General features: G+C 48.8%; 1 protein-coding gene across 1 annotated transcript; it reads right to left on the bottom strand.

The window, feature by feature from the left end:
* Nucleotides 1-1,371: 1,371 nt before the first annotated feature.
* On the bottom strand, nucleotides 1,372-13,738 carry arhgef49 (Rho guanine nucleotide exchange factor 49). Its single transcript, XM_071922104.2, has 7 exons — nucleotides 12,483-13,738; nucleotides 12,039-12,338; nucleotides 7,595-7,790; nucleotides 5,787-5,980; nucleotides 3,331-3,925; nucleotides 2,855-3,000; nucleotides 1,372-2,262 (listed from the first exon to the last, which is right to left on the bottom strand). Exons 1-7 carry the CDS (start codon nucleotides 13,736-13,738, stop codon nucleotides 1,428-1,430), a joined length of 3,522 nt encoding a protein of 1,173 aa, XP_071778205.2. The 3' UTR covers nucleotides 1,372-1,427.
* Between the last annotated feature and the right edge of the window lie 7,253 nt (nucleotides 13,739-20,991).

The following is a 20,991-nucleotide window of genomic DNA, read 5'->3' as shown; positions in this document are numbered from 1 at the left end:
ACACGACAGATAAGATAGGGGGTCAGGTAAATCATGAGATACGGCCTTAGCAGCCCGGTACTGTAGGTGGAATGATTACTATGGCCTGTAAATCAAACTCAGTCAAGTGCCATTTTGTAACACGACGACAGAGGGCAGTCTGTTCCAGGTCTCAAAGATAAGATGCTACTGTGACAAGTTACAAATATTTCAGTCAATTTAGCATAAAAGTAATCAAATACCAAGGCACAAAAGCTCATCACTTTGTCACATACTAGCACACAGCTGGAACCGTGTGATAACATACGGGATGGTTGGGACGTTTGGAGTGGGGTTCGTCACCCGCTAAATACACAGTCAAGGAGAGCGTACATTAAGTGTTTGACTTAATGTCAGGGAAATGGAGGCGGGCTGGAATTCCCACAAATCACTTTAATGGCACTAAGATCATCTTAATTCCACTGACTCTCTATGGAATGGAGACTAGCTTAGTGTTAAGATGCTACTGGGAAGCCAAGCCCACCCAGCTGTAATGATACTGACAAACACGACCTGATTTGAGACTTCAGTTGAAATTAACCCATGTAGCTCATCAACACCGCTCCCATCCAAGTAGGATAAAAACCTTGATCTCCAGAAATCCAAAGGAGATCTTGGGAAATTGAATACATATATAGCTACTGTCGTTTCTGAAATTGGCAGAGATTATTGCTGTTATGTGACTTCTTCACCTAAACACAGTGATACAGGAGGTCCGTCCCATGCTGAGCCTGTTTGAGAGGCCCTGTGTAACTGCTTCTCCGGCAGTGTAGGTTGCTCTGCCACCAACATACAGTAGAGGGAGGCAGACAGACAGGAGAGGGCAGTGACTGAATCTACCAGTGTGAGAACAAACAGAAACCACTGAAGAAATCTCTGATCCGTATCGCCCCCTGCACACATACCGAAAAGAAATGGTAGTTTCCCCACTCTCTTGTGCATCTTATAAAAAAAATGACATTGCAGTGTTTCAACGTTTTTGCGGTCAGTCATGTTCAGTCATGCTTTTCAACACAGACACCTTGTTTAGGATACTGAAAACACAGCTCTCTTTCTCCAAGAGCAAACAGTCTTTACAATCAAGGCTGGCACTACCAACCCAAGTTTTTTGGTTGTCCAAGTGTCTGATAGCTTTTTTCGTTAACATCTTAAAATTATATCTTCATACATCATTTTGTGACACTATGGCGCACTTGTAGTTTTGTAAAAAAAGAAAAAAGAAAAAAAGTGCTATATCTTTATCACAATCTGACCCTTACAAGACCTTGGGAAAGACCTTTTTCATTGAAATCTCAAAAGCCACTGGTGCTGTCCCTCAGAAATGCTTCATGTTGTCAGTTCATTTTTGCAGTAGAAGTAGTGGGGGTATTTACAGTGGTATATCTAACAAGAGAGGGAGACGGTTAGTCTCAGGAGCGAGTCTGATTGGTGTTGATCATGATATTGGGCAAGGCGTTGCGTCTTTTCCTCCAGGGGCCCAAGTCTCGGGCATATCTCTTGATCTGACGGAACCACTGCTGGGTGCGAGATTTGTCCACTGCCCGGAAAACAAAGGACTCCCGCCGAATATCGAGCAGCTCAAACGTGTCCTCGCAGTCCGGGTCTGCCGACACCACGCAGTTCCCCAGACGGATGGGCTCTCTCAGCACTGTGAACTTCCCGCTGCTCTTGTCCTTGATTAGAACCAGTACTCCGTCCCGGATGTTTTCCCCGCCACCCTCCACCTGATCCCCCCGGGCCCCCAGGTCCGTGCCCTGTCCCGGGCCTTCGCCGGCCCGCTGTGTCCTCACCATCAGCAGACTCTGGACGTTTTGGAACTTGAGGGCCTTGCTGCCCTTCTTCACCCACTGGCCGTCTGCCGGCTGGGACAGCTGGAGCGGTCCTTCCATGACGAAGCGCGTGTTCTCCCTGGCCCAGCCCACCGTCTTCATCGACACCTCTCGCATCTCGATGTTGATGACCTCCCGGTTCTTGCGGCTGTCGCGGCGGAACGAGCGGAGGGACCAGGTGACGCCGGTGCCCTCCTGCTTGGTCTTCATGTTGATGTGCTCCAGGTGGGACTCCACCCGGCTCTTAGCCTCACGGAGACGTGCGTGGTCCGGGTGGCATTCGGTGGTGGCCTTGCTGATGCGGCTCAGCAGAAGCGGGTATTTAGTGACGCGCTGCAGGGGCGCCATGAGGAAGGAGCGCAAGTTCATGCGACGCAGCGCTGTGTTGTCATTCTGGGACACATCCAGGAAGATTCTAGATAGAGAGATGAGAAAAAATGATGAGATGGAAATGGAGAAAGAAAGAGAGAGATACTTACAATCTGCGTGTCCTGGGGAAAACTCTTTACAAAGTTGATTAAAGGGAATCACAGGACAGCCTGACTCATGGGTGAGCTGTGGTTGTGTCTAAAAATATTTCAGCTCCGCTCTCAAAATAGAACCTCTTCTGAATTAGTGATGACCCTCTGTCTTTTCCATTAAGAATTACACAGTAAAGCCACAGCAGACACTAGAGAAAGCTCCCCAAGTGACTCTTCCCTCACACAGAGCAACAGGAAGAGAATGCTGAAGATTCTCTGCAGTGGAAACAAAATAGTTTATATAGTCGATTTCATTTATATCCCAAATATGAAAAAAATCACTCTGTCTATCTCCTGTCTTGAAGATGTACATAGCAAAGTAGAAGTTTGGTCTAACTTCAGTTCTGGAAACTCAAGTTACTTTGTTAGGATGTACAACAGATGTATAATTCAACAGTAATCTAAAATACAGCAACATCAAATACCAGAGCACAATTGTACCAATGTTCCCCATAGCAGTCAAATGCCACTTGAGTGTTTGTGTACCTGAGCAGCTCCTTCTCCTTCTCCAGCGTGTTGAGCATGTTGACGGAGGTGGACTGCTGCAGGCAGTAGGTCTGGAACGCAGGCAGCATGTTGACAAACTCCAGGAAGATCTCTCCTATGCACACCGTCAGCAGATCCTCGTCTCCCTGAGTCAAACAACATGGGTGCATATTGACAATGTGTCATTCACCAAAATTACTACAAGCAGGCACTTGTACTCAAAGGAAAGTGTTAGTCATTATAGTAGTAGTCTTTATTAGTCATTTAGTGTGTTCATAAGGTGACTCATGTAATACCAGCATAGTGCTTAAGGCTTTAAATATCAGTAAAAGGGAGCAGCTTGTTTTTCTGTGAGGAGATTACAGCAGATACAAACTACAGAACACCAGAATGAATGAGCCATGACAGCTTTTTTATGAGAGAGAGGATGAGAGTGTGTGTGAGTGAGAGAGAGAAAGAGAGAGCGAGTGGGTCACCTGGTCGAAGGCCTGGTCGATGCTGTCCTGAAGGTGTTCAGTGAAGCGGTCGTTGACGTCTATCAGCTCCTGAACGTTACCGAACACCACGGTCAGCTGCTCGGACGTCAGCAGCCCGGCGCTCTGCATGGGGCAGTAAAACTCCTCCTTGATGATGCGCAGGTCCTCGCCGTAGCTCGACTCCGTGTTGAGAAACTCCAGGATGGCCTCCTTCCGCTCGGTGCGCAGCTTGGAGCAGCGGTCGCACATGCCCTCGGCTCGCTCCTTGGAGGCGCCGTCCCTCTGACCGCAGTCGGGGCAGGGTCTCTGGGCCTCCCAGGCTCGCAGGGAGGCGGAGGGTCTCTTCCAGCCGCGGGCCAGGCCCGGGCCGATGCCGCTGTCCACCCGCTCCACCTCGGCTCCCCGGCTGCGGCGGTAACGGCGAGGCTCGCTGTCCTCCTCCTCCCGCTCGTCGCTGAGGCCCACCACGCCGCTGTCGGCGCTCAGGCTGCTGACGGTGCTCCAGCGGTGCTGACCGGACCGAGTGACGCCCAGACCCACCTGCCGCTCCTCACCCCGGGGTTCTGAACGACCACGCACTGCCGCTGGAGCTGGGAGGACAGAGACCGAGAGTGTCAGTCAAATTAGTACGTGCACATGCCATGTTGTCACACACACACACACACACACACACACATCCTTGTACTTCTATCCTCATGAGGACCATCCATTGACTATATTCATCCTCTATCCCCTAACCTTAACCCTCACCACTACATGCCTAACCTTAACCCTTAACCTAACCTTAACCTAATCCTGATTCTAACTTTAACCCTAAAACCAAGTCGTAACCCTAAACTAGCCACTGAGGACCGGACAAAATAACCTCACTTCGCAAAAATATCCTCACTCTGAAGGCTTAAAACTCAAATTGGTTCTCAGAAAGATAGAAGTACAGGGACACACACACACACACACACACACACACACACACAGGACAACATTAATAGTAGCATCCTTCGTCAACGCCCATTTAATCCCTAAATTCATTACTCATCATGTCAAAATGAACGATTATAGATATCATCTATCTCCAATAATTAGATTCCTAACCCTCTATTCAAGGGCTTAACCCTTGTCCCAATGCATGTCAATACAAGTTAGTGTGCATGTTTATGTGTGTGTGTGTGTGTGTGTGTGTGTATGTGTGTATGAGAGACAGAGTATGTGTAGATTTAAACTGGTTCACATCTGGTTCATTAGGCAGGTCCTTTATTATGTCTATAGGTTATATAAAATCATTGCGAGATGCCAATTCATTGACATTGCGGATGAAACTATTCCACAGTCAAGATCCTCTATATCTAATGGAGAGAGCAACAAGGTCATCATTAGCATATTCCATATTGACTGACATTCTGTGGCCTCTGTGCAGTGTCAAAGACCCTCTGCTGACAGGGAAGCTCAGGGTATTAGCGTGGGGAATTGTGTGTGTGTGTGTGTGTGTGCATGTATTTGTGTGTCTGTATGTGTGTGTGTGTCTGTCTGTGTGTGTGCATGTGTGGTGGTGGTGGTGGTGGTGGGGGGGGGCAAAGGCTGAAATGTTCAGAGACATGCATGACACGAAGTTGCATAAGAGAAGCTCAATAAACAAACACATCTCTTAATAGCCTTAATCTTTTAAAATGGGGCAGATTGTAAAATGCCAGGCTTAGTTGGAGGGCCTGCTGGAATACTGCCATTTAGATTCACACGCAATTTAGGGTGATTCACCCTCCCCGAGATCTGAGGGAGACGCAGCGGGGACATGGAGTACTGTACAAGTGCAGGGATTTATAGGCAGAGGGGGCCGCAGGCAGTTCTCCATAGGAAGATTACAGCATCGTAAAGTCAAAATCTACGGTGCAAAGCTGGGGCCAGAGCCTATTTAGGCAGAGTGAGTTTACAGTAGGAGGGAGAGATACTTCTGACATAACATTCCCCCAATTGGGTTCATAACGTCATTGGGAGTGTGTGTGTGTGTGTGTGTATAAGATGTTTTGGCTCTATGTTCAGAGTCTGTATGTACATGAGCTGCCCAGGACCGGGGCTGAGTAGGAAGTGAATGCTATCATCAATGAGAGTCACTCAGGTAGGGGTGTCATCCAAATTATTAAGATAAATGGAATGTGTAATGTGACAGCAAGATGACACATTTCTGATGAAAGTGGACCAATATACAGTCAATCATTTTATAATAAAAACATTTAATGTCATGCCACTGTAGTTTCAAATGCTACCACCATTCAATATTTGGTCCAAAATTGCTTTGTTATAACTGACGTAATGGATTTATAAAAAAAACAAAGTCAAAACAAAGCAACAGCCTCCATTCCCATGTGTCACATGTCAATATGAAACTAAAACTATGTTACCACACATGTAGCATCTACTCACCACTGTCTCGGTCTCGGTCTCGGTCCCTGTCTCGGTCTCGGTCTCTGTCTCTGCGCTGGCTGTGGAGTCGGGCGGCGGCAGCGATCTTCATCTCCAGCTGTTTGCGCTTGGCAGCGTCGGCTGGCATGGGGTCGCTGTAGTGGGGCCGGAGGCGGCACTCGCGCTGCGCCCTCACCGTCTCAGCCAGCTCATAGGCCGCGTCCGAGCTGGAGCGCCTGCAGCCCAGCCCAGTGTGCTGCTGATAGGACGGACACACGTGTCAATCAGCTGGCCGTGTTGCTATAGCAACAGATGGAAAAAAGGGGGAAACTCTCCGAGGAGAGCTTGTGTTGATAAAGTGAGAATGACATTAGTGAAATGGAGAAATTAGTGTGCGTGTGCGTGTGCGTGTGTGTTGGAGTATTACATGTATGATGTCACCATGTTCACTACCATGATATGATTGCATAAGAACTCTTGGTTATCACAAAGTTGTAGAACTGACAAGAATCCAATTTTCATGCTGAGACAGAGGACAAATCATCTGCCAAGGCCTGTAATGTGCACAGACACCGGCTCAAACACAAGAAGGCCACACATCTAAGTATCTGCTCTTATCACAAGTTGAAACAGCCCAGCCTTGAAGATCAGAGACGTCTCCCAACTGACAATATGCAGCATCTATCTTCCAAGGTAAGGTGAGGAATTCCCCAGCACATCTCAACATTCTACAGATTTCTCACATCGCTCTAAAATCATTCTGCATCTGTCAAACCCTTGGGACTGGACCTATGGGGTAAAGTTCAAAGGTCATCGCTACGACACGCGACTCCTCACCCCTGCAGATAGAAGCATCCATCAGAGACATTTAATAATATTGAGTTTCACATCAATTACCTCCCAAAATGCAGACAATTCCTTGCTCCCTCTGACAAACTAACAGTTACCATAGCTACACATCCCTAGGAGACTGAAGGACACAGGAAGGTGTATGTTTTCATCGCTCTATACGAGAAGACGACACGATATGCAACCCATAGGTTTCAGGTAACACGCAGGAGAATAATTAATGCTGCGGCTGCTCATTGCAGGGTATTAACAAATTGCGGTCCTTACTTTGGGAATGCAGAGGCAGGCTCCATTGTGGATTCAAAGCCGAATCCGGGAGAGGCGTGCAATACCACCTCCGATCTATGTGCAATAACGCCTCCGATCCATGTGCGAGAAACAAGCACACCGTGACATCTGTTCTCTAAACTACACGCAGCCTCCTAGCATGCAGCCGCTACACATGACGGCCACAATAAAGCGAGACGAGACTCCCCGTCGATTCCGGCTCTCGCCTCCTCTTCTCCCCTCCTGCAGAGGTTGGAGACGAGGCTGGTGTTACAGCAGAGGTAGAGAGGAACACAATGCTAGCTGCAGCTAAGGCTGGTGTCAGGCTGCAGGCAGCCAGCAGAGCAGAGACATGCAGAGAGCAGAAACGAAGAGCTGAGTTACCAGCAGCCAGCAACTAGAGGGGGGCTTAATCCTCTTTCACTGCATCCTCAGACGTCGAGCTGTTGCTGGAAGACAGAGCGCCGCACGCTCCTTCTTGTCAGCCTCTCACCACATACCTCTGCATGAGTGTGCGTGAGTGATGTGTATGTGTGTGCGATGTGTGTGTGTGTGTGTGTGTGTGTGTCGCAGTCCCCTTGCTTGCCCCAGCCATCCTTGAATGCTAATGGATCTATGCGTCTCTCTGCACGCTACAGCCCTCCAACGTGTTCAACAAGAGGTGCGATGGGAAAGACGGCGAGCAAGACGCGCACAGACGACGACGCAGAGCCATTAACGAGGGGGGAAAGGGAAAAAGAATAGGAGTCCTTACGCATTCTGCTGCTGCTTCCCCTCTTCCTCCTCCTGCAGGCGTCTCGTCGCCAGCCTCCGCTCCGCAGGCCGTTGCCGACGTTGCCATGGCAACGGGGGAGGATTGACAGTCGGTCGGGGGGGCGGTGATGTCAGCGCCTCCGTCCCGGTCACCTGACAGCCTGACGGGGGCCTCGGCTGAGATCTCTGCACTGCAGCTGGAGAGAGGAGGAGACGGAGGTAGAGGGAGAGAGAGAGAGAGAGAGATGGGGAGAGGGAGAGAGGGAGGGAAGTGGGGGGGGGGGGTGGAGAGAAAGGGATGGAGAGAGGGAAGGAGAATAGGGGAAAGAGGGAAGAGGGAAGAGGAAATGCAAAGGCGGTGAGAGGGAGAGGGAAGGGAAGGGAGCGAGTGGGGAGGACAATGAGTGGAGGGAGAGATATGGAAGGGGAGCAGGATGGGGAGAGAGGAAGTAAATGAGAGAGAGAGAGAGAGAGAGAGGGATAAGGGCAAAGGAGAGAGGGAGAGAAAGCAGCAAGAGGGAGGGACAGGCATGAAATTATGATTCCTGGCAGTGCTCCCCTCACCTCCCAGCATCCCTGTCATTCATGCCTCTCTCTCCTTCCTGCTGTTTCTTCTTCCATCCTCCCCACCTATCCTTCTTCTCCTCCACTGTCCCCCAACCCACCTCCCCCTCCTCCTCCTCCTCCATGCCTCCTCTCTCTCTCCATCTTCCTTCTGCTACTCCTCTCCTCCCCTCCAGGGAGGTTTTGCCCCGGCCACAGCCGAGTGACTCAGGAGGACAGCAATTAGACACATCACTGGACATTAACACCTGAACCCCTGGACCACAGGGACACACACACACACACACACACACACACACACACACACACACCCTAAGGCATCATACATTTCGTTCATTCCTTTGTCTGCTAACTAGGAAGCCACGCTCGCCGCACGTGGCCAGCATGCGCTCTAACTGAGACACCACAGCTGTCTGCAGAGACAGACCTGAGCACACAGACACTGGCACACACCTGTACTACACTGGAATAGAGAAGCACACACACACACACACACACATGCATGAACACAAACCACAAAGGCACACCTGCATGGACTTATGCATGCACTTGTAAATGTGCCTGCAGACAGACAGTGAACTGACAATGGTGGACAATGGTGGCAGAACAGTCACTCCTTTTGACTTAAAATAATGCACAAATTTGCATTCCGCTATCAGCCGCTGACAGAAACAGGAACCAGCCAAACCATGTACATTGATTTTGTTTTTCAATCATTGGCGTGGTACAGCAGGCATAAGTGCATACCATATCGCTGCTGTCACAGAAAAAAATTATTGTAACAGCAATTTTGGTGATTATTATATTTTGAACTGAAGGCTTATGTGGTCCTTTATCGGTTCAGCAAGTTTCATAGGCCCTAGGGTCAAAACCCATAATAGATTTCAACAATGCATGACTCTCAGTAGGAAAATAAGGCTGTAAATTCTTGAAACGTTGATTTTTTTAAAGATACAAGGTTTTCACCCAAGAGCAGCTGTATATGAGTTTGAGTATGTGATATGAGAGATGGCGAGTTCATGTTTGGCTCATGATCTTGCATGTACTGTAATATGTATGCAATATGTAATTCTCTCTCTTATCTCTCCCCTCCTCTCCCACATTTCTTGTTGCTTTCCACTATACGTTATACAACCTCATAATCATCAATTAACATTCAGTTATGCTTCGTCTTATCCAAATGTCTTAAACTGTTCCAATTGTCTGTTTAAACCTCATTTAGTTGGCTGATGTGCAGTTCACTTTGGCCTGTCATGGAGAATCACGTATCCCTGCGGTAAATTAACAGGAGGTCTCATTAATCTAATGGTTCTTACATAACTCTGTCTTGTCTGAGGACTTTCCCTCCCAAGCCAGTTAAATCACTGAGTTCTTCCTGGACACCTCATTTACATAGAAGTAATTCTCAGTATCCCTCTGATGCTCTCTGACGCAACTCTGACGCTCACGCACACACACCTACACATGCACGCGCATGCGATTTTCATACTAATCCCTGGCACCCTGTTTTGTACTAAACAGGTAACAACAAAGCCAATGCAGCAGCCGTGTCCAACTGGTGCTGGTGCCAGGGGCAAGGAGGCAAATATAATTAATATGGTTTTGAAGACGCAGCAATAAAGCATTCAATTGGTTTCCACTTGGAAAAACTGTCATTAAAGCCTTCCCTCCGCAGTATTAGCTGTCGCACCTTGGATGATGCATGGGAGGTAATAACCTGAAGCTTAATTTATCAGCACACCACTGTATGTGATAGATCACCTCTCAACGCAGCACAATGTGACATTGAAATTAGCCCAGCTGTCACTTTTACTGATGCGTATATCACTCCTATGGATTCAATATATTTCTCTGAGCACAATCGTATGGGTGTGTGCATCTAATGCAGGCACATCAATAGAAATGCTGTATACAGGGCAATACACATGACCGGTGCGCTTTTATTAGGCTGCAGCATACAGTTAACTCAGTAGTGCTGCTTTAGTGCTTTAGTACTCTCATGCGTTTCTACTTCATAAAACCCTCCCAGGTGCAATAATGTGAATATTACTGTAATAAGGCAGTGAGAGCTCTAGCATGCACTATTCGTACAGCGCATTGTTATGCGGGATGGGCTCCGCAGGGCACTAAAACAGAGAGACTTGTTTGGTGGAGTCAAATACCCCTGGGTACACAGATCACACAGAATATCATCATGTTTAATTAATAAATCTCCAAATATTAAAATATTCACAGAGCCCGAGGCTAATGGAGGTCAAATTTAAATCCATAGGGAATACATAGTGTGTGGCACCATGGGTGTTCAGAACATGAAACATTAATCCACTTGGACCAAAGACAATATTGAACCTGTGGTACTAGAGCTGTCAGTGGGCTCTATTATAGGATTGCAACCCTGCACATGAAAGTGCACATACTGGACAAAGGCACAGACACACACACACACACATACATGCGCGCGCCGTGCAGCAGTTATTTTTCTGCTGCCTTCATGCAGCTAAGCTTCAGACATCCATCATCCCTTCTAGCAGAGCAGACAAAGAAGCGACATTCAGTGGAGACTCCTGACAGGCAGGGAAAGATACTGTCTATCTCCTATCTATCATAGTCTCCAGACTGGGGGGGAATTTGAGGTTATATTCTGCTATAGTCCTTATCGTGTCGCTCCGTTCAGGGTCTAATATTTGCACTAAAAACAACACTCTCCTCTTGTATGTCCTTGATCAGACTAACCATGGCAGACTGAAGCTTCCATCCATTTAGCCAACAGCATGGCCAGCCCAGCTGCCACTGAGAGACAGAGAGAGAGAGAGACAGAGAGAGAGAGAGACAGACAGACAGACAGACAGAGAGAGACGGACAGAGATAGGTGACGGGGAAAGAGCCAGTCTGTAGGGATGGTGCCAGTCGTCCAGTCTGTCATGCTTCACGCCAGCCTCCTGCCCACAGAGACACGTTCACGAGTCTCCAGACCCCTGGCATCCACACACAGCTCCTCACACAGAGCCAACCCTGTTAGCTCTGACAGCTGTTAGCGCAATAACTGAGATAAATCGACAACACACCAACGCGCACAGGCGGAAACGGATGGACACGCACACACCCCCGCGCAAGGCACTCGCTGACTCGGATGCAGGCGTGCCCGCTGACCACGCATACACATTATACACACGTATGAACACGCATGGGCTCAAGCGTACTCGCATACACTTGCCTGATAACACACTGCTCTGTTGTCCTCTGTGGCAATAAGCTGCTACAGGGCTCAGATGCACACTACAAGATCCAATTTCACCATCAAAGACATTAATTGGATGTGAAAACACACTTATTGGCAAAATACTGTGGGCTCATCCTAAGTAAAGCCCACAGAGAGTGTGAAGCTAGAAAATAAATCAGAGGCCTTTTGTTTGATTTTTCCTAATTTGATGTTTCAACTCTCATTTGTCTAACTGGGAGCGGTTCCTATAGATGGCTGGAGTCCAACACAATTTTAATAAGCACTTTCACAGTGTTCTGAATTTGATCTTGGTGTGTGTATGTGTGTGTGCTTGTGCAAAGATGCATGTGTGTATGGATTCTAAAAAGCAAATAGGCAGAAATATGATCCCTACTGGAGTCGCCTCTACAATAAGGCATGTGCAGAGAGTAGTGTGGATTTCCTGATAATTGAGCTCTTGGAATATATTCAGCAACTTGTAGTAAGGCATTGAGATGACATCTATAGCTGCATCTGATATGCCAAAATCAAACCGTACACACACACACACACACACACACACACACACACACTCAGACAAACAAACCAGTCACCCCCCAACCCCCACACACCACCTCCTACCAACATCTCTAAACCATCCAGCACCCCCACCCAGACTAACCTCTTCTTGATGAGGTCCAGCGCTGAGCCGATGAGTCCGTCCTTCATCTTGTAGATCTTGGCTCCATAGCTGGACAGGTCCGTCCCCTCCAGGAGGAGGGCGGGGCAGCAGCTGGAGGGCCGCTCCCAGTTCTCCCTGCTGGGAGGGAAGGGAACCGAACCGGCCAGCTCCAGACTGCTCCTCCTGGGCCTGCTGCTCCGCTCCTCTAGCCCGGCCACGCCGCACCTCGCCGGGGCCGAGCTGGCCAGAGGCTGCAGGGGCGAGCGCGGAGCCGGGCCTGTGCGGATGGGCGAGGACGTGCTGGTTGTGGAGGAGGGAGAGGAGGTGGAGGAGGTGCAGGAGGTGGGAGCTGTGTTACAGGGAGGTTTCCCAGGGGAGCTGGCAGTCTGCAGGCCTTCACCGCCTGACGCTGCTTCCCCACTGCCTGTCCTTTCTACTCTTCGCTCTCCTCCGTCTGCCTCCTCCACGCTCCCTCTCTCCTCTTTTTCTCCTCCACTAGAGCCAGACCGAGAGTCAGTCCGAGTAGAAGGAGGCTTCTTACTATCTGATCCAGCTGTGTACTGTGGCCTGTCAGCCTCAGCCTTTTCAGATGTGGCACCCTGGCCCTGCCCCCCCTCCCTCTGCCTCATCCTCTTGAACTCCTCGAAGGTGGGGATGTGCAGACGTCCCACAGGGGGTCTGCGGCGCTCCGATGCAGAATCTGCTCCGCTCCTGTTACTGGCGATATTGTCTGTGGTATAGGAAGTCTTAACCACTTTTGGGCTGTCCGGGGAGCTGTGGAGAGCCAGGTTGGGGCTGCTGTTCTGTCGTCTGAGCTGCAAGCGCCTCAGGACCTCCTGCTTGATCTCCTCCGGGCTGGTGATGCGCAGTGCGTACAGCGGCCTGGACGCCACTCCTGTTGGATTCAGGTGAGGGATGCCCTCCCGATCGCACGACCCCTGGACGGGCATGACCCCAGGGGTCACCTGAGGTCGCAGTGGGAGGGGCTTTGGAGGCTCTGCGGCTGATCTGGCGCTCTGGAGGCGTAGCTTCTCCCTCAGGCCCTTCCTGGCATCCCATTCATCCACACCACCGGGGAACTGCCACTGAGGGAAGAGGGGCAGGTCCTTCCTGGGCAGCCCGCGCCGAGGGTAGAATGCGAGGCTCTCCGGGTCGGGCACCACTCCATAGACCCCCATCCCGGATCCATCTGGAGGTCCATCGTACCAGTGGCTGGTGGCAGTGCAGCGGAATACAAACTCACTGTCCACACTCCTGTAGGGGGCAGCACTGAACGCATACAGGCCAGGATCGGCCACAGTGTTCCAGTTGAGGTTCTCCATACTCCTGTAAGGCCTGCTGCCGTTGCTTCCGATGTGGACGCAGGAGCCCGGGTTCGGCCCCTGCCCCGGTCCCAGGCCTTGAGGCCCCGGCCTGCTGGAGCAGTACCTCAGCCCCAAGTTGGTGAGGAGAGTGCTGCTGTTACACCTGGACATGAACGGGAAGGGAGCCCCCTGGAGGCCGGGGTAGTGGGGGACGCCGTGTCCGTGTCGGGGGAAGGGGGACAGGGGGTCGGGGGACAGGGGGAGGTTGGCGATGCAGGGCTCCATGTCCATGGCAGGAGCGAGGGGGGAGGCGCAGCCGGCGGGAGAGCCGACGGAGGCTGAGGTGGAGGAGGTGGAGGGGTAGTCACATGGCGGTGGGGGCTTTACGTCTGGCATGGCTGTGGGCTCAGCCAGCAGCCCTCACACACACAGACAGCAGGCAGCGGGATCTGCAGCCTGCAGGGACAGAGAGAGAACATATGGAGATAAGAACAGAGAGAGACAGACACCGATAGACACCGAGATGGGTGTGTGTGTGAAGAAACAAACACTGAGCCTGTCTTGCACTTTCCCCTTGCGCTGCGTGAGGTGCTGTTGTTCTCGTTCCATGAGTGTCACTATGCACTGTGAAACTGTGTAAGTGTGTAATACGTCTGCACCAGTGTCATCAATAACTATTCTGTTCCAGATTCTGAAAGTCAGACTAAAGCTGAGGATGCTGAGGTAACGCCTACGATGAAAATTCAATTCTGTTATCAGACCAGAATCCTCTTCAGCCCATGATAATACCGCAGCTATTATACTAATACACTGGATCAACAGTTGAGACCTTGTATCCTGGCCTTGGCCATGTGACAATGATCTGTCAGAGGCCTTCTGCCACGGGGACAGACACAGTCCACACACACATATTGGATAACCACAGCTCCAAACACAGCGGTATTGTCCCTGATGCGTGGTTCCTATATAAATAATCACATTCATTTTCTATAAATGGCTCCCTGTCTTCTCTCTAGCTCTTGCTTCCCCCCCCCCCCCACCCTTTTCTCTCCTTCTCTGCAGCAAGAATAATAAGAGGGGGATTATTGCCCTCCTTGTCAGGCTATTAAAACATGAGATTGAGAGACAGATGCAGAGAGACGGAAAGAAGAAAAAGCAGGGCAGAGAGAGCTGGTAGGAGAGATGGAGCCAAGCGAGAGAAAAGAATGAGAGATAGAAGAGGAAATGAGCGTAACGCTAAGAGAAAGCAGTAAGCTGAGGGGACAGTAATGAAGATAACTGCCTGGCTGTCCGCCTGCGGCCGACGCTGCTCCTTCCTTCTGACTAATCAGACAGCAGTTGTAGATTAGCCAGGAGCCGGGAGAGCCAGCAAGACGGCACTTGCTGTACTCTACCCCTCTCTCTTTCTCTCTCTCTCTCTCTGTAATGAGTACAAATAGCATGTCCGCCGTCCAACCGCTAACGCCCATCATCCATATCTCATTTTCGGCCTACATCAGAATGAGCGGTGGTTATGGCTACGATTATGACTATGATTATGAAACGGGGCCTCCGAGGGCTCATCCCCGATGCATTAGGTGAATAATAAAACCCAAATCATCCTTAGTTACAAATACTCCCTAATGCCTAAGCTCGGACAGGCAGGCTTTGCCATAATAGATGTATCTCGATTCCCCGCATGCTGGAGGTGGGCAAGGCCGCGATCGGGTTTAATTAAAAGCCTCCAACCTGACAAGCACAGGCGGCCTTCCTCAAATCTCATTTGTTAGCGGTTATTGAATGAGCGCCGTGCCAAAACAAAAACCAACGTTATTTATCTGGGGATCTAAATGTATGCAGACAAGCGGATCCTTTCAGCGTGGAGGACTGGAACTCGCAGGTCGTCAGTCATTCACGGGAACACAGTTTTCTTCCCTGTTTGGCGGGCACCAATGTGTGTGTGTGTGTGTGTGTGGACAGTGCGTGAGAGTGTGTGTCTCCATGCTTTGATTGGAGAAAAAGTGCTGACGTGGATTGTGGGTTTAATTAGCATGAGGCTTGTGTGTCTAAATAGCAGGCAACACACTGCTCTGTGTGTGTGTGTGTGTATGTGCCCCCCCCCCCCCTCTCTCTCTTCCTTTCTTCCGCGGGTTGAATTACTGCCAATGTACAAGGCTTTCAGGAGGTCCACGCTCTCTCTGCTCCCACTGTCACTGGCACTAACCGGGGAATAAGTCATCCCTACCGGCTCCACGGTAAATCAGCCCCCGTGTCCCAGCGTGCACGGAGGCTGACTTCTCCTGATATGATGGCGGAGTCAGTGGAGAGGGCAGTGTGAAAATGAGAGAAATAAATCAGTATGTGATGGGACTCAGTGCCACTGTTAGCCACTGACGGTCTGCATCATTACATATCTTTTTATCCAACACGTGAAAAACCACAAATAGGAGTGGCAGGAAAAAATGAATACGGCATACCTGAAGTCAATCCTCGGTTTGTCTTCTATGTTTTTTTGAGGCACTGCTATTTTCAAGATTTTGGTAGAATTTTTTTTTCGGGTTAGTCTACAGTTCTTGGCAGAGCATCCTGCCGGGAGGCTCTTCGAAGACAGTACCTGCCAAATATTCCATGCTAAATGTCTCTTTATCTGCTTGTGCTGGAAGGGGATCAGTGTGTACGCGTGCATCGGCGCATGTATATGTGCACGTGTCGATGTGTCTATGTGTCTGTGCGCGCATCAGTGTGTTGTGTGTGTGTTTGCCAGCAGCGTTATCTACCCCCCTCTCTGATTCAGCAGAGGTTACCTAACAGTGAGCATCATATTCCAGGGATCAGGTTTGGAACCAAATCCTCCCATCGCAGCCAGCAGTTCCTGCAGCTCCCGGCAGTGGGTCGTCTGATCTTCTAAACTTACCCCATTTTAATCAAGCCTCTACGGCGCTGCTCTCCTCCTGCAGGTCATTGGCTCCGATCCCGAGCGCCTCTTCTCAGTCTCCCCCTCCGTGCGGCGATCTGTCTACAGCATCCACCGACCCAGACAGACGTGGCCCCGAGCTGCAAGGAGAGAAAAAACACGTCAATCGATGAATTCTCTTAAGATGATAACAAACCAGCACTGTGAAGAAGTTTGCTCTACCAAGCGCTGCTGCTTTTTATTCTGATAGACACAGCAGCAGAGAGGGAGAGAAAGAGATAGACAGAGAGAGAGAGACTTGTGACTTAAATAGCAGATATATTTGATACTGTAAAACAAACCGTGGCCTCGTCTTGCAGATTGAATTAGATGTGAGTCAATTACATAATTAGAGTTTGATTTCTCGATCAGGAGAGAGTAGCAGATTACGCACACCCTGCCAAATGCTTGTTGTTGCATTGAGTGTGTGTGTGTGTGTGTGTGTGTGTGTGTGTGTGTGTGTGTGTGAGTGAGTGAGTGAAACAGGTCATAGGTTGCTAGGGTTCCTGCAAACAGCCTGAGGATAAATATTGAGCGTCACATCCACAAGCAACAATAGATTCAGAGATCAGATCCAGTCCTACATTATCTAAAGTACAATCATTATGTTCCATCAACAGTGACCAGTAAGAGAGTAAACAAGTAAACCACAGCAGCAACACACACACAAAACCTTCAACTACATTTTCCTTTTGAAACATTCCAAATTGGTTTAAATTCCAAAAATGTGATTGACTGATTAATTGACCCAATCAACATCTTAAAACTCACACTGTCAAGTAGTATTTCAAAACTTTTGCTGTACTTTGCATACAATAAAGCAATGTTGAATAAAAGCCAGTGAGATAAACCATGCAAATTCCAGACATAACAACAAAATAGACCCAACATGAGTGTAATGTAGGCCACCGGGCCCAAAACTAAAGACGCTAAACCACGAATTACAACAACAGCTCACATCAAAGACACCGCTCAGACAGGCAAAAGAGAATTCTGCAGGAATTATGCATTTAGTCGTTTCACAGAAAAAGAAAACATCCCCACCTTATTTGAAAAGCACCTCTGACAAGCAGTAGTCCGCGGCCTTCGCACAGTCACAGTTCCTCAGATGAGAAAAGCAACCAAATGCTGTCATCCAAAGCCCGAGTCACATGCTCTCTGACGTTAACACCCTCTGTGCCAACACTCCCCCCCCCCCCCCCCCGCCTCCCCATGGGATGCTGCGATGGAGAGTGCTGTGGCTGCATCCTCCCCAGCTTTGACAAGCGCCTGTCACATATAAGCACCCCCACACACACACACACATACACACACCCTGCATCCCGAGAGTGGTCGATGATTGACAGGGTTCTTGTGGCCCCTCCTCTTTTGCCATGCATTCCACTCCGCTGCGTGGATGCTGAATGATTCGACTTATTTCATTGATGGGTTTTTTTTTTTTTTTTTTTTTCGCCAGATAGCATCAAATCTGGCACGGCCACAAAGTGGAATAGAAACCCCCTTCAATTACCTGCGTGTATACTAGTCATTTAGCGGCCTTCAGTTCTGCGCCTCTTAATCCCTGGCTGTGGTGGCAGCTATCTTCAGCACCACTTGGTCGCCCCAATACACTGAGAGACATTCTTTCCTTTCTCAGCCTCCTCACTCACTGAATAACCCCGCTCTGACAATCCCACTGAAACTGATAGGCTTTCTGAGAGAGGATGGGAAATTGGGTATCGAAACTGAAGTGGCCCCCTCCTTTTTTTTTTTTTTTTTTTTTTTTTATCTGGCGAGCGTTTAAATCACTGAGCCAATTCCCCGCTGTTCCAGCCATTTCATCCGTCCTCTCCTCATGGGCACTTCAGAAACTCCTGAGCTATACAGACGGGCTTGGAAGTCTACCGTGCTTTAAAAGGCAGGCTATGCAGGATATCATTATAGATATATCATTATAGTGCTGTAGGGAGTCTGTGTATGTGTGTGTGTGTGTGTGTGTGTGTGTGTTCCAGAGTGCTTTTCGGCTCATGTGTAGTGGTTGAGGATGAGGTGATAATAACCTGCTCCTTGGTTTTTGACACCTCCAGCGGTCCCTCACACCTCCGTCTGTCTGGTCCAGCTGCAGAGGAGAGAGACTGTCTGTCTGCCAGTCTGTCAGCCTCACAATCATCACACCCCCTCATGGTGCCATTTCCTCAAAACATCATTGTCATTTCCCTCCTCTGCCATGAGAATCACTCCAGTATAAAGGGCTTGCAGCAGAGCCACTCCTGTGTGTGTGTGTGTGTGTGTGTGTGTGTGTGTGCGTGTGTGTCTGTGTAAGATAAGATGAAACTTTAATGATCCTTGTAGGGAAACTGGGTTGTTGCAGCAGCAAAAAGTAATTGGATCCAGCAGAGAAAGAAATTGAATATAAACAGTGAAATAGAGTATAAACAGGCAATGGAAGAATGAGAAAATATGTCCACAATGAAAATATACCAAGAATATGCCAAAAACATTCAATATATTCAATATCAAAAATATCAATATATATCCAATATGTAGAGGGATATGGGAATTTGATGGAAGCAAATATGGGAATTTACAGCAAAAACTTGGTGTTAGAGACTTCTGAATTGCAGGCCAATCCATAAAAGGCCTCAACAACTAGTAAAAAATGTCAGTCTCTGCAGTAGTAGTTTTGCAGATATGCTTTAATTCATTGGATGTAATAAAGCATTTTATATGGTGGGTTTTTGAGCGGGTTTGTTTGCATATATGAGAGAAAGAGCAAGATAGAGGGAAAGAGACATAGAGAGAAAGAGCGTCTGTGTATGTACTGTATATGTGTATTATATGTGTGCATGGCATGGCCTGAACACGTTCCTCCACCTTCGGCTGCAGTGTGTAGGCTCAGCAGGCATTTGAAACTAAGCCCTGTGCTGTGTGTGAGTGATAGGCAGGCCAAGCTAAGCACAGCTGGAAAGCACAGCAGGGTCTAACAGCCCACCAGAGCTCACTGTGGGACTGAGCCTGGGAGGTGAAGAGGACAGACAGACAGACAGACAGGCAGACAGACAGGCAGACAGACAGACAGACAGACAGGCAGACAGACAGGCAGACAGACAGACAGACAGACAGACAGACAGACAGACAGGCAGACAGACAGACAGGCAGACAGACAGACAGACAGGCAGACAGACAGGCAGGCAGACAGGCAGACAGGCAGACAGACAGACAGACGGACAGGAGGAACCTGCGCTGGGCCCGTCGGCTAAACTGATCACCAACAGTGTGACCTGTATGTGTGTGTGTGTGTGTGTGTTCGTCCTTGTACTTCTATGAAATGACATTTCGGTACTTTCAAAACAGTCCATTTCAGGGTTAGAGGTAATCGTTAGGGTTAGGTTTAGGGTAAGGTTGGGGAAAGAGGGTTAGGTATTTAGTAGTTAGGCTTTAATCTACATGTAGCATTTTAACTTCTAACTCTTAAATCATTAGCACATTCATTTTGAGACATTAGTATAATTACTGTAAACAAACAGGACCATCACTGAGAAGACTGTCAGCCTCTAGCGGCCTCTACACTGCATTTTACATTGTGTGCCATCGGGTCAGATTTTGTTGTTGTTGTTGTTTATTGTTTTACGGCACAAAGGGCGATAGCTTTACAGCACAAAACAGTAAGATGTTTAGCGTAATTAGGTATCACAATTAATATATTGATGTTTAAAAATGCTACACATAGCACCGTTATGTTTAGAATGAAGGAACTTGAGGTAAGTCAAAGGGAAGCCTTGCATGTATAGTACCACAAAAGTGAGCATGAGCATGAGTGCATGCTGTGTAGCATACACAGCATGTGGCAGAAAATGGCAGTGTGTGGCGCCCACACACTGTGTCCTGGCATGTAGTCTGGATCCAGACGCTGTTAAAGCACCGCCAGGCGCTGTGATGTGTCACTTTGCACTACAGCGAGCCCTAAGACGCTAGCCACCAACAGACAGTGAAATATGGCTGGCTGGTTACTGTTTTACAAGCCGCTGAAGCCACAACAATAACAACTCTGCAACAACATTATTGTGAGCGAGGGAGCAGAGACTGTAAAAGCAGGGCGGTCAGGTGAGGTAAGAAGGCTAGACAGGGCAAAACAGCCCACAGACAACAACACTCCCCTATCAATTCCTGTATGTAAATCTTATGGCTGAGTGGCTCCATTTGACTTGTATGACACCTAGCCAATACAGTAACATGCGCACACAGCATGTCAAGGCTGTGACCCATAAGTCACCAGTTCTCTCTGCTAGTTTGTTGCAGTAATTGAGTGTCGGGGGGTTCATAAGCCTTCCAGGATGTGTGATCTGTGACTCTGTGACAGTGACAGACACAGATATAATTGCAATCCTCTTCAGTGGACATTACTGACTGTCTGTATGCCAGATCTGGGCAAAAATATATTTAAATGCCTCAAAATAATGGAGGAGCACCCAATTAAACTTCCCAGGCTGTAGAACAGCCTCAAAAAGCATCACTCACCATCACTTACAGCGCAAATTAAGATAAACCAAGCACACCTCATATTTATTTCAAACGTTTGACATGTATCCAGGAGTTTTGCATAGGTAATCTCCCTGTCGAGTTGCCTGCCTATCTCTCTGTCAGTCAGCCAGGCTATTAATCCAGCAGTTTCCATCTCATCCTTGTGAAATCCTATCCACATGCAGGAAAGCCCGAGCCTCCCAGCTCTGGCTCAGCG

This window comes from Centroberyx gerrardi, chromosome 10 (assembly GCF_048128805.1).
Source record: "Centroberyx gerrardi isolate f3 chromosome 10, fCenGer3.hap1.cur.20231027, whole genome shotgun sequence".
Classification (NCBI taxonomy): Eukaryota; Metazoa; Chordata; class Actinopteri; order Beryciformes; family Berycidae; genus Centroberyx; species Centroberyx gerrardi.
Note: the sequence above shows the minus strand (reverse complement) of the source record. Positions and strands in the feature narration are given on the sequence as shown.

Bases quoted from the DNA above. Each gene is read 5' to 3' on its own strand.
- arhgef49 (XM_071922104.2), bottom strand. From the start codon at position 13,738: ATGCCAGACGTAAAGCCCCCACCGCCATGTGACTACCCCTCCACCTCC. The intron at 7,791-12,038 runs GTTAGTCTGGGT...TCCTCTCTCCAG, and splicing joins CTGGACCTCATCAAGAAGAG to CTGCAGTGCAGAGATCTCAG. The intron at 2,263-2,854 runs GTACACAAACAC...CTCTCTATCTAG, and splicing joins AAGGAGAAGGAGCTGCTCAG to AATCTTCCTGGATGTGTCCC.